Source organism: Suillus fuscotomentosus (assembly GCF_016647785.1).
Source record: "Suillus fuscotomentosus strain FC203 chromosome Unknown F5891scaffold_45, whole genome shotgun sequence".
Classification (NCBI taxonomy): domain Eukaryota; kingdom Fungi; phylum Basidiomycota; class Agaricomycetes; order Boletales; family Suillaceae; genus Suillus; species Suillus fuscotomentosus.
This window is the reverse complement of record NW_024539557.1, coordinates 193383-211822: the sequence shown is the minus strand read 5'-3', so window position 1 is coordinate 211822 and position 18440 is coordinate 193383. Positions and strand designations below refer to the sequence as shown.

Below are 18440 nucleotides of genomic sequence, written 5' to 3'. Positions count from 1 at the left end.
GCATCCGTGGCGAGAGAAGAAACAGCCTCCCTGATGACGTCAAAGTGATGGGGAGAAGACGACAGGAGAGCAACTTGCTGGTCTAATAATTTTAGCGCAACCTTATAAGCAAGTAATGCAGATTCATGATCAAGGATGTCGGCGGAGGCCGCCCACGACTTTGCAACCCTAAGATCTGTGCGAGATGCTGCATGTGATAAGTGGGAGAGTTGAGAGTACAAGCTAAATGCTTCATCATAGTCAGACTGAATGCCCCGTTGCTGGAATCTCTGCTTGAAGGCTGAGTGCAAGATAGTTCAGAGACGAGGATCGATCTGGGTGACTGGGGGGACGGAGGAGTAATGCACCCTGATTGAGCTCGATGGCCTCATCAATGTCAGACATGATGCCCTGCTGCTCGAATCTGGTTCCAAGGCTGGCAGCAAGATTGTTCATAGATGAGGATCGTTCAGGATGGCCAGGAGGAAGTAGGAGTAATGCACCCCGATTGAGCTCGATGGCCTCATAAAGGTCAGACATGATGCCCTGCTGCTCGAATCTGTTTTGAAGGCTGGTAGCAAGATTGTTCAGAAACAAATATCGATGTGTATGACCAGGGGGATGGAGTAGTAATGCCTCACGATTGAGCTCGACGGCCTCATCAAGGTCGGACATGATGCCCCGCTGCTGGAATCTGTGTTGATAGCTGAGTGCAAGATTGTTCAGAAACATGGATCTAACTGAATGACCAGGGGGAACCAGGAGTAATGCAGCACGATTGAGCTCGATGGCCTCATCAAGGTTGGACATGATGCCCCACTGCTCGAATCTGGTTTGAAGGCTGGCAGCAAGATTGTTCAGAGATGAAGATCGATCTGAATGACCGGGGGGACGGAGGAGTAATGCAGCACGATGGAGCTTGATGGCCTCATCAATGTCAGACATGATGCCCTGCTGCTCGAATCTCTTTTGAAGGCTGGTAGCAAGATGGTTCAGAGAATTGGATCGATCTGAATGACCGGGGGGACGGAGGAGTAATGCAGCACGATGGAGCTCGATGGCCTCATCAATGTCAGACATGATGCCCTGCTGCTCGAATCTGCTTTGAAGGCTGATAGCAAGATGGTTCAGAGACGAGGATCGATGCGAATGACCAGGGGGATGGAGGAGTAATGCAATACGATGGATCTTGATGGCCCCATCAGGGTTAAACATGATGCTGCGCCGCTTAATTCTGTCTTGAAGGATGAGTGAAAGATTGTTCAGAGACATGGATCGATCTGAATGACTAGGGAGACGGAGGGCTAATGCAGTACGATGGAGCTCATTGGCCTCATCAAGGTCGGACATGATGCCCTGCTGCTCGAATCTCTTTTGAAGGCTGGTAGCAAGATGGTTCAGAGACGAGGATCGATGTGAATGACCGGGGGGACAGAGCAGTAATGCACCCCGATTGAGCTCGATGGCCTCATCAAGGTCAGACATTATGCCCTGCTCCCGGAATCTGTTTTGAAGGTTGGTAGCAAGATGGTTCAGAGACGTGGATCGATCTGAATGACTGCGAGGAAGCACGAGCAATGCAGCACGATTGAGCTCGATGGCCTCATCAAGGTCAGACATGATGCCCCGCTGCCGGAATCTGTGTTGATAGCTGAGTGCAAGATTGTTCAGAGACATGAATCTATCTGAATGACCAGGGGGAAGCAGGAGTAATGCAGCACGATTGAGCTCGATGGTCTCATCAAGGTCGGACATGATGCTCCGCTGCAGGAATCTGTCTCCAAGGCTGGCAGCAAGATCGCACAGAGATGAGGGTCGATTTGGATGATCGAGGGGGAGTAGGAGTAATGTAGCCCGATAAAGCTCGATGGCCTCATCAAGGTCGGACACGATACCCCGCTGCCAGAATCTCTCATGAAGGTTGAGGGCGCGTTTGTTGAGTAGCGAGGGCAGAAGCGAATGGCCTGGAGGACCGAGCTGCAACGCAGCTCGAGACCCTAGGGTAACAAGGGAAGATGACCACTGTCCCATCTCTCTGTGAAAGGTCTCCAATTGAGTCCACAATAGCGTAAAATAAGAATGAATCAACCCACTTAGGCAGCTGACACTGCAGTACCGTAGCACACGAAAAACCTGCCAGTGCGAGGGAAATGATATGGTGAGTGCTCAGCGATCCCATGAATTTAACGGCCAGCTAGAAGGCCATGGTGAGGTTGAGGCTCTGTTTGAGAATTACATGAGGCTGGGGTATTGCAGCCTGAAACCGCACTACAACTGCTCATCGGGTCAAAATCATCTCACGCAAAAAAACACGAGGGTGACATGATGAGTTCACTGACCTTCAATTACATATATAACTATGACATCCGAAAGCATATCACAGGCGTGTTTTTCCGTCTATAAGGGTCCTTGTCAGCGAGCTCAGGTCAAGACATCCGAGGCATGACAGAAAGCACTATAGTAGTACTAGGCTCTCACCTTGGTGATATTTAGTCAAACTTGGATTTTTAGAGTCCATTTGTGCTACTAGCATAATGGTCAAAGTTTGATTTAGAAGAAGAAGACTTGAACGTACGATTACCATGAGGTATGCTTCGATCAGGTCCGGCACGCCTACTACAAGCGCCCATAAAACACTTTCCGGAACGCCCAACACGGCGGCGGCTTTTGCTGTGAAAGGCCTCTTCAGAACTCACACCTGTGCCAACTCGAGCTCTGGTTGCCTCATTCACATCGATCACGGAGGACGAGATAATCTGATGAAATCAGATTGCTCATTCTTTCTCAGCTCATCATACATTGAAGCTTATTCAACAGGTTTTCCCTTGTTGATCATTGTTTTGTTTCATCTGTTCTCATCGACAATGATAAAGGACTGGACAATCCTCCTTCTATTTGCTCACACACAGTCAACGCATGGAGCTGATCATTACGCCGGAATCCGCTCAGCTATTGCAGGTAGCAACAATATAAATAGTAGTATATCAATGGGAGGCACGTAGAATTCCGAGCGGCATCTTCCATGCTGATCCTTGAAGTTGAAGTTCGTTCAGTTAGTGGACACAACTACTAGCAAGTCGATTGAGCGTCTGAAAGAACTACACCCAATGCACTGGTCTACCTGCTTGGCTCTTCCCCTTTCACTCTCCTTCGTGGCGGGAGCTGTTACCTTCAATCCATGGGCGTATACCATTCAGTCTACCACTTGCAGAGCTGCGGATCGCATCCTGCACGAAGAAGTCAATATTACCATTGGTATCCATATATGCGCGTTCCTTGCCTATGAAGGTGTTTATTGTTGTCATAGATTATGTAGACATCAACCCGACCGCGGAGAAGAGCATCATTATGGTCCACGGCTGGCCCAGTCTTTGGAGCTCCTGGGTGTACCAGATCGAAGAGTTCAACGTAAACATCTCTTCCATCAGCCGACGACCGTCATGTTGATTTGTTTCAGGACGAGTATCGTATGATTGCTATCGACGTTCGTGGTTTCGGGGGTTCAACACACCCCGCTGATGTACAGTCATCCAGCACGTTGGCCGATATCACTGGTGATCTCACTTGCGTTCTCGAACATGTCGGGATTCAATCTGCTATTTGTCTCGGGTATGTTTTGCACAAGATCTGGTCCGACTTACCTAATATCTTTATACTAGTCATGACTGGGGTGCTGAAGTCTGCTACGAGGCTGCGAGGAGACGACCTGATATCTTTTATGCCTTGGTTGGCGTGACCGTTCCGGTAAACAAATCACTGTTTTATAAATTTTCTTGCCCAACAATCATAACCAGTATTTGCACGCTGCTGGCCCTTTTGCAGACAGCGCTCAGCTCGCAGCAGTCATGCCCAAGCTAGCTTATCAAGTTTTCTTCGAGAACCACACAACAGAAGCCATAGCTGAGCTGAACAAGGATATCAGGAGAAGCCTACGTGCTACGTTGCGCACAGTAAACAGCACCCCTCCAGATAGCTTCCTCACAAGCACCACCACTTATCTCAGTGCATATGACAACGTGACTGAGGTATGATTAGCCCTCATTCCAGTATAAAGCCTACTAACCTTGACTAGATTCCCCCGATCCCGTTTTTCAGTTCTTCCGATGAAAAGTATTTTGTCGAACGGTTCAGCATACAGAAATTTGACCATAGTACGAAACAGAATCCATCAGATACCATACTAAGCTAATCGATACTCCGCAGCTCTCATATTCTACACTCGCGGAGTGCGTAGATATCTTCTTGCAATGAACTCATAACTGAACGATGTGCTTAGAACCGCTATGGAACATGGCAATCTACTCAAGCGCAAGGAAATTACACCATTCCCCAGCCCGTCTTGTCTGTTTTGCCTCTAAACGTGAGTCATTTGTCCAATTGCAGGACCTTACTCATGCGCATCACCCCAGGATCCCGTCGCAGACTGGGTATTCGCTGCCAAATACTTGAAATCCGCGGCCTTCCTGCCACAATTGACGACCAAGGTGTGTAATTTGATCTTTTGCCAAGGACTACGTGATAATCGAATGCAGACAATGGAGGGTGCCCACTGGCCCCACCTCGAGCACCCACAAGTATTCAATAACATTCTTAGAGCATGGTTAGAGACCTTGGAACATTCTCTCACGCCAGCCCAGCGAGTCTTCTCGGACGAATTGTAATCCACGACCTTTTTCTTATAATTTATTCACGATTCTTCAAGGACCCAGAAACGTAGAGTAGACACTCAAGGACAGGTGTACAATAATAATAGCAGGCATGATGCATTATGTACATGGATCAGCGGGGTAATCCACCAGATGAACATATCTAGACATGGTGAGGTGTTACTATGTAGGGACAACATAGACAGCGTGCATAAGTACAGTACAGCATAGGACAGTAGGGTCATACGAGTGCATACATCGCCGGCGTAGATCACAACATTGAATAAATTACGCGTCAGGAAGGCCATTACCGTTCTGCAAACCGACACCCAGGGTCTGGCGGAGTAGCATTTCAACACGGTCCCGCTCGTCGTTGATGCGCCCCATCTCGTCCTCCCAGCGTGCGACGCGGTGGTCGTATATTGAGCGAAGGGCACCGAGACTGCCGAGAGCAGTCTCGAGCGCACGCTTGAGGTCGCCTTCCCGTGATTCCGAACTGCAGTCGGAACCATCACCAGAAGAAGTCGAGTTGAGGAACCTCTCAACAAGCGTCGTGCCCTTGGCGCGGGATGCTCGTCGGCGAGCAGCAATGCCTCGGAAAGAGTTTCGGATGTTAAGCATGCTCGGAGACTGGGTCCCTATTTCACGACGAATAGAGCGTGATGTCAAGGCATGTAGTTTTGTAGAATGCGAAGGTGCAGCGAGCAGGACCATCGTCGTATCAGTCTCGCAATCAAGCGCTTCGAACTACGATAATACGATTGCAAATGTCAGCACCCACCCATGACTTTTAACAACAAGTCGGCTCACCGCCTGCTGCAGAGCTTCCCAACGCGTATCCCATCTCCTCCGTCTCTTTTCGATGTTGTTGACGTAATTCGGGTGATACTCCAAGTCTAACAACTCATCCTTGTCATCCTCATCCTCGTCCACCCACTCAGTGCCATCATCAGGCACCAACCCATTCACCCAATTCCCTTCTTCAGCAACCTCAAAGCGTTCCTCGCCAGCGGTCTCCTCACCAGAGGAGTACGGCTCTGGACTCGTGTCCCGTGGCTGTGTACTGTCCACACGTGGCGGCGGCTTGATCTTCCGCTTCCGAATCGTGCTCTGGACTCGCAGATCCGCGGATGCCTGACGGCGCTTGATTTTGCCAGTCGGGAACGGAAGGCTGACCGGTTGATGGCTCGGGCTCGACTGGATACTCATCGTTGCAGTGGAGTCAAAACGTGGCCGTACGCCTCCTCCGAACGCACGAGATGCCTGCAAGAACGTCCACGGGTTGTATCCAGCCCCAGGGAAGGGCGTTGACGATGGTGAGAACGTGGAGTCAGATAATGCTGCATGGTTGTTCAAAGCGTACATCTGCATCTGGAGAGCAAGTTGCTCTTCAATCACCGAGGGATGGTTGGGGTCGTAGTTGGAGGAAGGCGCAGTGTGAATGGGATAGGTAGAGTACACGTTGTTGCGCCGAACATGAGAGAATGGGTACGGATAGGGCGAGCCTACTGGAGGTGCCGGGCTGGCTTGCATGCTTTGCATACTAGATATCAATGGTGACGGAGCAGCAGTTTGGCTGTGAGGCGTGGGCGGTATGGGCGCAACTGGACGAGGAGACTGGAAGTAATGCGATATATAGGCAGCTGCAGCATCATCGTGATTCTGATCATCCGAGTAGACTTGATTTTGAAGTGGGTGCAGCCGTCCATTGCTCTGCTGCGGTTGATGTTGCTGCTGCTGTTCTGCACCACGAGTGTCAGAAAACGTGCGGCTGTGTTCGTGCCGCAGATTATGCTCTGGTACAGAGTCAATCTGCTCAGTCAGCCTCACCGGAAGTGCAGGTGACTCACGGCGCTCCTCAGTAGATCTGATGGGAGGCTTTTCAAAGACGGCTGCGTCGAAACTTCGGAGGCCAAGACGGTCTGTGCTACCACTGCGATGGTGCTTTGTGAGGCTTGAGAGGCGCTGATTTGCGGGCTGCGTGGGGTATTGCCTGGCAGAGTATGGTTCGGGTAAGCTGGCAGTGGGTGAGCGTGGGGTATACGATTCTAGTTCTCCGTCGTGGTCTCTGTTACCGTCGACGGGAAAGTCATTGTCATTTTCTATGAGAGTGTCATTATCATCATCCTCATTATAGTCATTCCCATGAGCATAGTCATCGCCGTTCTTAGAGGTTGCGATATCGTCTTCTGGCTCTTCTTGGACAGGCAGCGACTTGTCGGGAGTTCGGGTCTTCATGGCCTGCAGGGGAGGTGTATTGCTTGCAAATTTGCTGACCGCAGGCGGCGTGACATGAGCATTGTCGGTGACAATGGCTTTCCGCACAGTGGGCGGCGGACTGGGAAGCCTGAGGGAAGAGCTTCCATTAGATTGATATGAGTCCCGCTTATACGAGACGTAGTCCACGTCCACTGCAGTCACACTCTCACCGCCCGACGAGCCAGTAGGCGTGTGGTAAGGGGGAGAAGTGCGCTCAGGAGAGGGCACACGGTGTCCCAAGGGTGAGTAGGACGGAGACCCAGTCTGACTAGACGGGAGGGGACGCTCGCGTGCACGAGCACTATCGCTCGGCTGCACTTCCCTCTCGCGTTCGACAACGCGGATGGAACGGGAGCGCTGCATGCCGCCGCTCCCCTGACCGTCTGCATCTTTTGGACTAGTTCGTTCGTTCGCGCGGACACGATCACCGACGGGGTCTTTGAGAGGTGACGGCACCTCACGTACGTACACGGCGCCGCTCGCGGCGCCACCAGCGTAGGCGACGCCAGACATTCCAGGCACAGGTGGCTGCTGACTCAGGGCCTGCGCATAGTCTGCTCGCTCAATCTCTGCCATGAGCTCTTCCGTCATGTGCCAATTCTCCTCCATTGCATGGAAGTGTGTTAAGAACTGGGGAGGAGGGACCCTGTTAATAGGGCGTGGGTAACCCATTTGTGGATTCATGAGGTGAGCGTGGATGTTGGGTTGACTGAGCGAGTGTTGGGGTAGAGCAGGAGGCTGATGCATGTTGGGCTGGCTGAGCGAATGTTGGGGAGGTGGTGCTTGATGCATGTTAGGGTGCATAGAGGCCGAAGGAGAATAATGCCTCTGAATTGCTTCCTCTCGGAGATGAGACGGCTGATTGAGTGGAGATGGAAGTTTAGTCACGTTGGGTGCGGCTTGCGTCAGGGCCGGCGGAGAGGAGGTTCGTTTTGACTGCGGGGGGATGTTTGCAGTAGTCGGACTCGCTTGTTGTGCCTGACGCTGATTCGCAGACTGAGTTGCTGCTCCGTAAATCTGCATGACGGATGGTACGATAGGGAGAGATTGGGCCTTGATCGTCCTTTGTCTTGGAGATGGGGACATTTCACGAGGTGGGGTGTTCTGGGACGAACCTGATATAAAGGGTCAGTTTTGGGGTTTGGAGCGGTTATTGGATAAGAGAAGATCCGCTAGCGTTGTAATAACGACTAGTGAATGACAATGGAAGAAGTGTGATATTGTAGTAGTAGACGTAAAATAGACGATGATGTGAAGGATGTATCGGTAACGCACGAACGCCCGGAACAAGCTAATCGTGATGGTTGATGATCCACACTTGGGCTGCGATGGGAACAACAGGCACGAGAGCAAAAAATAAATGGCACAAACCTTGAACACCGGAAAACATTTGGACTTTTCTTTGTTTATGTGGGGACTGTGAAGTTGTCATGGGCTAATTGTATCTGAGCTCTCGATGACTTGTTGTGTTCGCTGTTGATGGTGGAAGAGAGCAAAGGATAGATCTGAGAGATAACGAGTTGAAGAATGCGCCAGTCAGCGCAAGTTCAAACGTACGCGCGTTTCCAACGTGGCTTGCTGCGTTGCAAACAGACTGTAGGGGTGGAAAAGGGCCGTGATATTGGAAGCGCTGCCTCGAGGCAAAGCCTTTACAAGGAAGTCCGGGTCCAATCTCACAGGACATTTCATTCCTGTGCCAGGTTAAGGCGCCGCATCAGCCAGCTATAGCTAGTAGCGCTGGGGCCAGCTGGATTTCCTACGTTCATATCAGAAATACTCACCAAAGGACAGAATGGAAACACGGTCACAAGAACAAATGTCACATTACGGAAGACACGATGATCTGGCGAGTTCCGACTTATCCGAATCCCATTTGATGGCGTCCACCTCAACCAGTGCAAAGTAAGCTTAATTTACGTTTATAACACGAGTTCCGGTTCATCATCACTCTAATAGGTTTCTACAGCTCTACCAATCCCTTCCAGCCGATGCACAGTATGCTCTTGTCGAGAACTCACTTGCACCCCTCCTCGATGTAGTTTCCAAACCGAAATCAAACCTCGTTCTTGCATCAGCAGCACGCATGCACAAAACATATGCTAGCATGCCATCCCTGAACCTGAAAGCAAAGAAATTGGAGATCGCTTCACTCCTGGACGAACTAGCCCGCGATCACAAACGTTCTTATGTGAAGGAAAAGTCTCGCAAAGAAGAACTTCTCGCAGAAGCCATCGAGAGCGTCATCGACTGGCTCAATGATATCTGGAAAGTCGTATACGAGTACGGTACAAACTTTTCAAAGGCCCATGATTGTCTTTTGTACGCCTTTAAAGCAATCGAACAGATCGGTGACGCGCGAGTCGGGTAAGGTGTCTTCATGTCCTCCTTGGTGTAACTTATATCGTTTCAGGTGCAAGTGTTCCTTTATGAACATGTACATCTCTGTAAAGATCAGGCGCTCCTCTGGCAAGGTCGTCAAGTCTTTCCATTTCACTGGCGCACACAACCTCGATCGTGTCATGCTTTGGATTTGGCGCGACCTTTTCGTAGTCATGCTTGCCGATGGCACTAAGCGTCAGAAGTCTGCCATTCCAGATATGCTAGACGATATTCGCTCCCAATTTGGCTGGAACGCCCTCGAGCTATTACTCTACGGTGGTCAAAAATGTAAGCTCCACTGACTCGATTAAACTGTGATGACCTTTACACCATGGCACCAGCCGATGACGACGAAGACGATTTCGATTTCGATGATGATGTCGATTATGACGATGACTACAGCGAAGAGTACACTGACACTGACGCAAACTCCGATGGCACCGCTTGCAGCGATGCTCAATGTCCTTGTGGTTCCCACGCATCTCATTGGTCTAGCAAGTTCAACAACGTTTGCACCTCCCTCCGCAATCTCATTCGCACCTCTCTCATTTCTATCTTTGCTACCTCGCCCAGTCCAATTCTCTTTGCAAGTATCAGCGACATATCTGAAGTGGATGCAACGGACGAGGATGACCTTTGCGAAGAGCTCTTCCCCACACTCATGCGCATAGCTACCTACAGCCCCGAGAATTTTGCCACAGCACTGCAGATATGTGCGTTGCATTCACATACAGATAATATCAATACTCTACTCGCCAGCCACTCTTACCTTCTACGTCCCTGCGACGCGCCCGCGCACCAGCTTGCAACCATAATACTTGCTACAGAACCATCCTATCAGCTCAATGCACTGCGCATCATCGAAAAAGAGCTGCTCGATACTGTGCACGCCATCCACGCCGCCGTACGGAACGCATTTTGCCATATTGATGTTCAGGCCAATAAGACGGAGCTGACTGAGATTATGGCATTGCATTTGGAGGCACTGGGGCGACGAGGGCGAATTGACCGCTGGGTGGGAGCTGTAGTGTCACCTACAAGTGACACTGCCCATCCGATGGCACTGGCGGCGCTTATGATGGGGCTTCCTCTCCCCCCTGGGATGGAAGGGGCTATGGACGATGCCGACCCGCTCGGGTACATTGACATGGATATCCAGGATCCGGATCTGGATGACCTGCGGGAAGATTTCCGTCCAAACCTAAAGGCACATCTTGCGGGTTGGATAGAAGCGGGCCGGACAATTAAGGGAGGGATGTCGATGTTGCTGAAAGTGTATACTGTAATCGTTGAGATGATGCCGTTCTTGGGTGCACCAGATATAGTGGATGAGATGACGGGACGGTGTGTTCCTCCCCACTCATCCCTGAGACCAATTGATTAAACTGACGGCAAAGGCTTTCTGAGAAACCAAGTAAAGTCTTCCTCTGCGACGCCCTTGATGCACTGTGGGATTTCTGCAGGCAGCAGAAGCGCAAGTTCGCAAAGCCAAAGAGCAAGCCAAAGCCGCCATATACCCCCAATCCCTCCCAAGCATCAAGCCAATCAAGTAATAATTCTGGGGGCGTGACGTTTATTGCGATAAATAATCCTCAGTCTTGTCCGGCGGGAGTGGTGGATGATGTCGATTGAGTTTACTCCTCCAATTGTTCCTACAGTGCGCACTCTTAGCTTACTAGTACCTTATTTTGTGGCTCTATCAATTCACCTTGCTCCAGATTATCCTCGTCTTGAATAATGAACCATGATCTAGGGTTAGGGTTTCCCACACGCATTTACGCCGCAGCCTTGTTTCCGTATTTGGGACTCACTTTGTCAAGAACTTCGCAGAAGTTACTCAACTCCTTGTATTCAGCATGCGACCAAGTGATTCGCCCTACGTGGAACCAGTTTAGTTTGGTAAATAATACAAAGACTGCGGGTTGATTTGCCCTACAACTCCGCAGTGTAAGTGTACCCATGACATTTGTTGTCTGGTCCCATTAATATTCATTCTTTTGAAGACAGCAATACTTCTCATCGATGACATCCATCTTCGCAGCAATTTCCCTATATGACGCGTCTTGTAGCAGGAATAAGGGCTATATAGCTGGGTCATGAAGCATTAACCGCACAGTAACTGCTCGTACTTACAAGCCTCAGAGTCGCCTTCCTTTATTCTCTTCTTATAACGGAGCGTCAATCAGCAACAATACCTTGAGTTCTCTACCGCCCGCTCACTCATTCATTCGTTCTTTCAACTCTACTTGCAAGCCAAGATGATGTTCATTTTCCGCTCGACGTTTATCACCGCCGTATCAGCGTTCATGATAACGCTCAGCTTGTTTTCAATGTCTGGTACGTGCAGCCGCTGTATTTCTTCGAACACATATTGATCACACAATCACAGCCTCTGCTGTACCACAATTTGGTCGTCCTATGTTTCATGTATTGGATGCCAGCGCAACCTCTTCTGGGCCAGTTGAGGCGGTTCCCACGTCAGCAGCTACCAGTACAGGCACAGACCCGGATCCTGGTATCCAGGTCAACGAAACAGCCTCATCATCGTCCGTATGTGTTGATCATTTTTTGTTGTGATGGCGATTCTGATGCCGCATGACACTTTCAGGCGTCAACTACAACTACAACTACGATGATGCCGGCTGCTAGCAGTACCAGTACGAGCGGCGCATCGAGGAGTTTGTGTGGTGGTATGAGCGTTATACTAGGTGTCGTCGTGAGCGGGGTGTGGTTGGTGTTTTAAGCTGTGCAACGGTTGATGTTAGTTGGCGTTGAGCCAACGAGGACCTAGTCTGATTTCACATAAGAGACATTATCTATTTCTGACATATAATAGTGCTATCTACGTGGCTTTCGTCATCATTATCGTTATTATGAGTAAGCCTATTGCCATAGAAAACTTCAGCGGGTGTTATGGCTGCTGGTTATTTATGTATCACCAATATCTGCGTCTGTAGCTTTAGTAATTGCTGTATACATTTAATAATCCACTGCATGTACACTTACACTGATTACCTGTATCCGTAAATCTGCAAACCAACCTGGGAAGATGGTCACTTTATAGAACTGCTCGAGCACCATCTTCGTAGATTGTTCCGTCGATACTCAGATGGGTAGTGATGCTGCTTGATGCCACCTACGAAACATCGAGTAGTTAGATTTCCGTATATTTGAATAGGAATAGATGGCTTGCGTCCAGTTCTCAGAATGTATCGACACAAATTGACAGAAAAAAATGCTCTTCGAGGATCACAAAGCAACGAGAAAAATGGGTCACCCACATGCATGCTCGACTCTACTCGCCTGCTGACGATCTTACCTGGCTAATGTAGTGAGTGTGCCAATGAAGGGCTTCGTGAGAGTTTTGACTATTTTTGCGGTCCACATGCAGTCGGCGACCTATCTAGACATAACACACAAATGATTGCGCGATATGAATAGTAATAGCCACAATTGTACTTACTGAGTCTCGATGTTGTAGCCCTGCAGTAGTGAGTATTAATACAATAAGACTAGAATATAGAATGGAAAGAATACCACTTGACGTGTCTTCTAGAGTGAGTCTCGATATGCGTTGAACTCTGGCAAGGAGCCGTTTGGCATCAGCCCCTTCACCAGCGATAGTGACGTGGCAGAGTTTCTGAAGGAAAATATTTGAGTTGTCAAAAAAAGGGCATTACACTCACAGTGGCTATTCTGGTTTGGCGTTCGTGGTATTCATTGATGTCCAAACCATATACCAAGCAGAAAGTCCTCATGATGTCGTGAAGCTCATCAAATGTGCGTTCGCATGTGACATTCTACACGATATTATGACGTGCAAGAGCAACCGAGTTGAACGTGTTGCGAGAATTGTAGCGGAATGCAGTGCATGAGCAGCACTAATACATATTCAGTGGATAGGTGGATGTGTATGGTGGTAGGCACGATGTGCTAGGACTTGGAGGAGTGTGGGAAATGTGAGATGCAGTGACCGCAAATCATTACATAACGTGACAAAGTTCTTACTGGGCCGCATGCCTAGGCGCCTATTAAGTACTGGCCTCTACTCACTAATACTGGCAGGTACTGCAGTTGCAAGTCCGCTACAGTTGCCTACAGGCTCATGTTAGATGGAATCAAATATGTCGATCCTCTCGCACATTCTGTCTTCGAAGAATTTTCGACGACAGAATAGAGAATCGAAAATCGCTCAGGAAGCAGCTCCACAGCCGCTTCGACGCGTACGTACATGGCGGGCGGCTTCATGACGCGCAGTTGCCTTTTCAAGCGGAATCAGCCATCCTACATACATGATAGTCTGCGGGAAGTCGACTGGTTGCACCGGTGCATCGTTGCGGTGCTCTGCTAGTATATTATATCACTCTCAATAATCTTCTCATTTTTTTCATCGGTTCTCTGATAACATGTGTCCAATTCCCGCCTTCCGACACCTGGTGCGCCTTTCACTCATCGAGACTAGTTGATGAAATATAATGATATTCTATATTCCTATGCCGTACAAGGCAGAGCTTAATTTTTATCACGAGTCTAGATGTTGCTACCGGTCACGATGAGCTTACTGGCGGTTCAAACTAAGTACTGAATGATGACACAGAAGTTCGGAACATTTTTTGCACCAGCCTGAGTGGAATATTATGCATTCAAGATAAATCTATGGTATAGTCCGTTCAAAAATCCAACCCGACGAATGTCCTTCAGGTACCGTGCTTCAAAATGTCGGACAACCCTACTGTCCACCCTCCTCGCAGTAATAATAGTTCTGTTCCAAATTGAGATTGACCGAGCTGTGGAGTCGAGTCGTGACACTTACCTTCATGTCGGTCACGATGTAGCAACAAGATGGTAAGTAACCACTTGAACAATTCTCTGAGTAGCTTTGGCACTCGTCATCATTAACATTCCCCAGTCGAGACCGATCCTATTGCAACACAGGTAAGCACAGGTATCTTTCTACATTTATGAATCTTCCTCACCTCTGTGCAGCAAAAAGGCTGGCCATCACCACAATCGATCGAATTGGTTGAGGTTGTGTTAGCAACGGTAATAACAGCGGCCATAACACAGGCTTTGGAGAGGAGAAGGGAGGCGACAGAAATTGTGAAGATTCGAGCGATCATTTCGATGTGTATCGAGGTCTAAGTGAGTGCTGTTTCATGGGCAGATGTGACCTTTTAAATGTGTCGGCCAGTAGCCAGAATTCACCGGAGCCTACACTGAATTGGGCAGTACTAAGGTTAGTAAATTGAGCTGAAAGTATAACGAACTATGAACGTCATCAGACCGGATGTTACCAGGCCCAAGGCAGCTAGCCACTGTTAGTGTTACTGCTATCCAGTCCTTAACCGAAATTCGGGTGCGAACTTTTGTAAATGGTGGCTCTGTTTAGTTAGATGTATAATGAAGGACGGTTTCCAGTTGTGAGGCGGCCATAATATAGGCTTGGGAAAGGAGATAACAAAAATCATGGAGATTCGAACAATTATTTCGATGTGAATCGAGTGCTGTTCCATGGGCAGATGCAGCCTTTTGAATCTGTCAGCCAGTGGCCTTTCACCATGGAGCCTACACTGAATTGGGCAGTACTAGTAGTAGTAGGGTTAGTAAAATGAGTTGAAAGTCGAACGAACTTTGAATGACATCATACCAGATGTTCGTGACTAGGCACGAGGCAGCCAAGCCATTGTTGGTGCTACTAGTACTGCTGTTCAGTCCTTAACCGAAGTTCGGATGCGAACTTTTGTCAATGGTGGCTCTGTTTAGTTAGATGTATAATGAGGGACGGTTTCCTGTTATGAGGCGGCCGCCGGCCATAATATAATAGGCTTGGGAAAGGAGAAGGGAGATAACAACAATCGTGAAGATTGAAATGAACATGTCGATGTGTATCGAGGTCTAAGCCAGTGCTGTTCCATGGGCAGATGCAACCTTTCAAATCTGTCTGCCAGTGGCCTTTCACCACGGAGTCTACACTGAACTGGATAGTACTAGTAGGGTTAGTACAATGAGTTGAACGGCGTTGAATAAACAATGTCATCATACCCGGTGTTATAGTAGGTCCGAGGTGTTTATTCATCGAGGCAACCATTATTAGTGCTGCTGCCGTTCAGTCCTGAACCGAAGTTCGGATGCGAAATTTTGAGTATGGAACCGCTGTTCTGTCAGTTGGATGCTAAAGAATGGCCTCCGTTTTTGTTGCGTCTGTAACGTGGGCTTGGGAAAGGAGAACGACAATGATAGAGATGGTAAAAATTCCAACGAACACATTGATGTGTATCGGGGTGTAAGCGGGTGCTGTCACTCCATGGACCGTGGGCAGATACAGCCTTTCACCTTGGGGCTGACACTGAATTGGGCCCGGGCAGTACTATAAAGTGAGTTGAAAATTGAACGAATTTTGAATGTCGTCATACCGGATGTTACTAGGTCTGAGTCTAAGGTGTTTATTCATTGAAGCAGCCATCATTACTAGCGCTGCTACCGTTCAGTCCTGAACCGAAGTTTGAACACAAAATTTTGTTAACAGGACCTTTGTTTGGTCAGGGTTTTGATATATATAATACAGGTAGGTTTTGTGGCATCCGTACCTTGTTTCTACTAGTACAATCACTGGTTTGAACGTTTTGGGATAAACCGAATATCTGAATCTGACGCTCACCACAATCCGGATGGAAACCCCCACGCCGAGCTGTAGGTCTTCCGAAGTATTTCGGCTCCCAACTATTGTAATAACATCATATTTCGCGTGCCGAACACTAAGCATCATGGGGTGATTTCAGTACCATAGAATAGTTTTAGATGATTGAATCAATGAAGCGCTGCTCACTAAATGAAGTATCGGTGATCCAAGTACATGCGTGTTCGTCCCTCTTATTCATTATATAATCAAATAGGGATCTTTGCATGTTACACACAGATACCGCGCCGTGCAGATGACATAAAATTGGCCATAAAAATATTATACACATGCTACCCAACCTTGAGCGAACTTCATGCCCAGAGCAAGGGAGATGTGTCTGTTGGCGTATGGCCACATTCCATGAGATACGACCGAATTGAGATATGAGTGCTGCATATGGAAGTAGACACGTGGCCATCAGAGAACCTGTGAGAAGAAGATATCGTCATATATCGTTATATATCGTAATATATAGGAAAGGTTTTCGTCACATTGGAGTATAAAGTGATATAAAGCAATATATGACTATGTAAAAGCACCATAATCAGCATAATCCCCAGCAAGAACTCACCGGTTTACTGATGTGAATGAAGCGCTGGTAAAAAAATAGCGGCTGCTGGCTCGTACAATGCGCGCACATCAGATTCGGAAGGTGGCGAGGTGTTAAGAGGTATTGGAGGATGTGGTAAAACGCGATCAGATGCTTGGAGGGTGTGGAGGGCGCTGGAAGGGCCAAAATGCTGTGCACGGCGGTCACCAGGTGGAGGCACTTGGTCGCGTGCAAAGCAGTTATTGAAGTCACATTGTACCTTGAAGAACAAGTTGTTCTGTGCGCTTTGGAAGAAGGTAACTTGAAATATAGTGCTGACTGTTCAGAACTCGGCGGAACTGCTCATCGTTGTGCGAGTCTGATGATGAATTCAAGGTGGTGTGGTGTGGTGCGGTGAGATGAGGGCGGGGATCACAGCGAAAAATAACGACCTTTGCCCATGGCCGTTCGCGAAGAAACAAGGAGGGGCAGAATGCATTCGATGATCATCCTATTTGATGTTCAGTACTGCTACTCGATGCGCTATCATGTTTGAGAGGCGTACAGCGACTTGAGGAAAAATTCAAACTTTCGTCTGCCGCATTTTTCGTTCTCACATCCTGATTAAGGAATGTTTCCTTATATATCCACCTCATGCCATGGCATGGTTTCTACTCTTTTCCACTCCGACCAAAATCTCCCATTAGATATTTCAATGGACAACTCATTTGAGTCAAATAAGCATTGAACCTGCTCTGTAATGTCTTCATCGTTATTTCATCATGATCCTTCAGGCTCCCTTCATGAAGGTGGTAGTATTGGGTCCGCCAACAATCGTGCAAACCGAGAACAGCGCCAACATGAGTTGTGGTCATATTTGGTACGGAGTCCTTTTAATATTAACTTATCCGCAAGCACTGAGTAGTTTGACATAGATGTCTGTCGACGGATCAGACCAGGCGATCGATGAACAGGATCTGTTGTTCATTCAGCTCGCCGTTGACACTGTATTCGCAAGTTATGCTGCAGCGAAGAACCGCGTTTGCCAGTACACCCAACTGTTGCGACTTCCGACGCGGGAGGAAGCTCTATGGGCAGAGAGAGTTGAGAAGGCAAAATGTGTAATGCCGGAATACCAGTCTAGATTCTCGTTCGACTTACAGCAGCCTTGAACCCTTCTACTACCCTTTCCATCTGCCATTGCTTCCTCCGAGTCAGGGCTTGGTTACATGTTACCTTGCTGTTTCGCAATGACATTCTCACACAATTCTCTTTGCTGGTGGCCTTGTTTTTTTTATAACACTACTTCCAGTGTGTCGCTATTGATCTACAGCGCATTGGTGAATCAATGACTCCTCGAGGCCTTACCCGCCTTCGTCATTCGTGTCGCGTGAACCTTGAAATTTATTGGACGCTGGGCGAGCGAGCATTGAACAAGTATAACAAGATGCCTGACTGGGGATATTGATACATATCACAGACAATGCCCGTTTGCTGCTGAAGGTCATAATTTCCGAGGGCTCGACTAGTCATGCATCATGTTCTATTCCAAGCCCCCACATACATTGTTTAGTCTTTGGTTAAACTACATAATAAACACAAAACGCACCTAATATATATATATAACTTCGGAAACTCGTTGCATGCGCCCATGATACTGGCCCCTGATTGATGAGACTTCTCAAGCTCAAAGTTTGATACATTATCGTCACTTGAAATGTGAAGTTCTCTTGGAGGGACTTGGAGGGACTTTTCGAGCTCTAATTTGAGAGACTAACGTTAACTGCTTGCAGGTTGCTCGGACAGTCAAATGGAAAAAACAACACTCTGATCTTGTCCTATTATATATAGTTCCGTCGCATTGGAAATTAATTATGAGTGCTGATCTGTTTCCACGAGACGTGCTGCGTGCCGTCGGTGTTGGCCGAGAACCCTGCATGGGCGACATTTAGATTCTCACAAAGCGATA

General features: G+C 48.4%; 7 protein-coding genes across 7 annotated transcripts; 4 read left to right on the top strand and 3 right to left on the bottom strand.

The window, feature by feature from the left end:
• Positions 1-240: 240 nt before the first annotated feature.
• On the bottom strand, positions 241-2197 carry F5891DRAFT_1174614 (TPR-like protein; the record flags this gene model as incomplete). Its single annotated transcript, XM_041365673.1, has 2 exons — positions 2073-2197; positions 241-2014 (listed from the first exon to the last, which is right to left on the bottom strand). The coding sequence occupies exons 1-2, from the start codon at positions 2156-2158 to the stop codon at positions 241-243; spliced, it is 1860 nt and encodes a 619-aa protein (XP_041223145.1). The 5' UTR covers positions 2159-2197.
• An 889-nt stretch (positions 2198-3086) lies between these two features.
• On the top strand, positions 3087-4640 carry F5891DRAFT_1129878 (Alpha/Beta hydrolase protein; the record flags this gene model as incomplete). Its single annotated transcript, XM_041364453.1, has 10 exons — positions 3087-3234; positions 3287-3387; positions 3437-3588; positions 3639-3723; positions 3774-4004; positions 4052-4130; positions 4183-4205; positions 4256-4339; positions 4389-4463; positions 4512-4640. 10 exons carry the CDS (start codon positions 3087-3089, stop codon positions 4638-4640), a joined length of 1107 nt encoding a protein of 368 aa, XP_041223144.1.
• A 273-nt stretch (positions 4641-4913) lies between these two features.
• F5891DRAFT_957008 (uncharacterized protein) lies at positions 4914-7568 on the bottom strand (the record flags this gene model as incomplete). Its single annotated transcript, XM_041375446.1, has 2 exons — positions 4914-5372; positions 5436-7568. 2 exons carry the CDS (start codon positions 7566-7568, stop codon positions 4914-4916), a joined length of 2592 nt encoding a protein of 863 aa, XP_041223143.1.
• Positions 7569-8700: 1132 nt separating this feature from the next.
• F5891DRAFT_1191766 (uncharacterized protein) lies at positions 8701-10895 on the top strand (the record flags this gene model as incomplete). The annotated part of the gene is made up of 5 exons (XM_041367503.1): positions 8701-8786; positions 8841-9248; positions 9295-9551; positions 9605-10607; positions 10661-10895. The coding sequence occupies 5 exons, from the start codon at positions 8701-8703 to the stop codon at positions 10893-10895; spliced, it is 1989 nt and encodes a 662-aa protein (XP_041223142.1).
• A 626-nt stretch (positions 10896-11521) lies between these two features.
• Positions 11522-12006, top strand: F5891DRAFT_1191765 (uncharacterized protein; the record flags this gene model as incomplete). The annotated part of the gene is made up of 3 exons (XM_041367502.1): positions 11522-11600; positions 11653-11813; positions 11872-12006. The coding sequence occupies 3 exons, from the start codon at positions 11522-11524 to the stop codon at positions 12004-12006; spliced, it is 375 nt and encodes a 124-aa protein (XP_041223141.1).
• Positions 12007-13917: 1911 nt separating this feature from the next.
• Positions 13918-14771, bottom strand: F5891DRAFT_1047982 (uncharacterized protein). Its single transcript, XM_041362362.1, has 4 exons — positions 14548-14771; positions 14240-14479; positions 14077-14184; positions 13918-14025 (listed from the first exon to the last, which is right to left on the bottom strand). Exons 2-4 carry the CDS (start codon positions 14381-14383, stop codon positions 13993-13995), a joined length of 285 nt encoding a protein of 94 aa, XP_041223140.1. The 5' UTR covers positions 14384-14479; positions 14548-14771; the 3' UTR covers positions 13918-13992.
• Positions 14772-17155: 2384 nt separating this feature from the next.
• Positions 17156-17849, top strand: F5891DRAFT_1280005 (uncharacterized protein). The gene is made up of 2 exons (XM_041370385.1): positions 17156-17351; positions 17407-17849. The coding sequence occupies exons 1-2, from the start codon at positions 17232-17234 to the stop codon at positions 17641-17643; spliced, it is 357 nt and encodes a 118-aa protein (XP_041223139.1). The 5' UTR covers positions 17156-17231; the 3' UTR covers positions 17644-17849.
• The last annotated feature ends 591 nt before the right edge of the window (positions 17850-18440 follow it).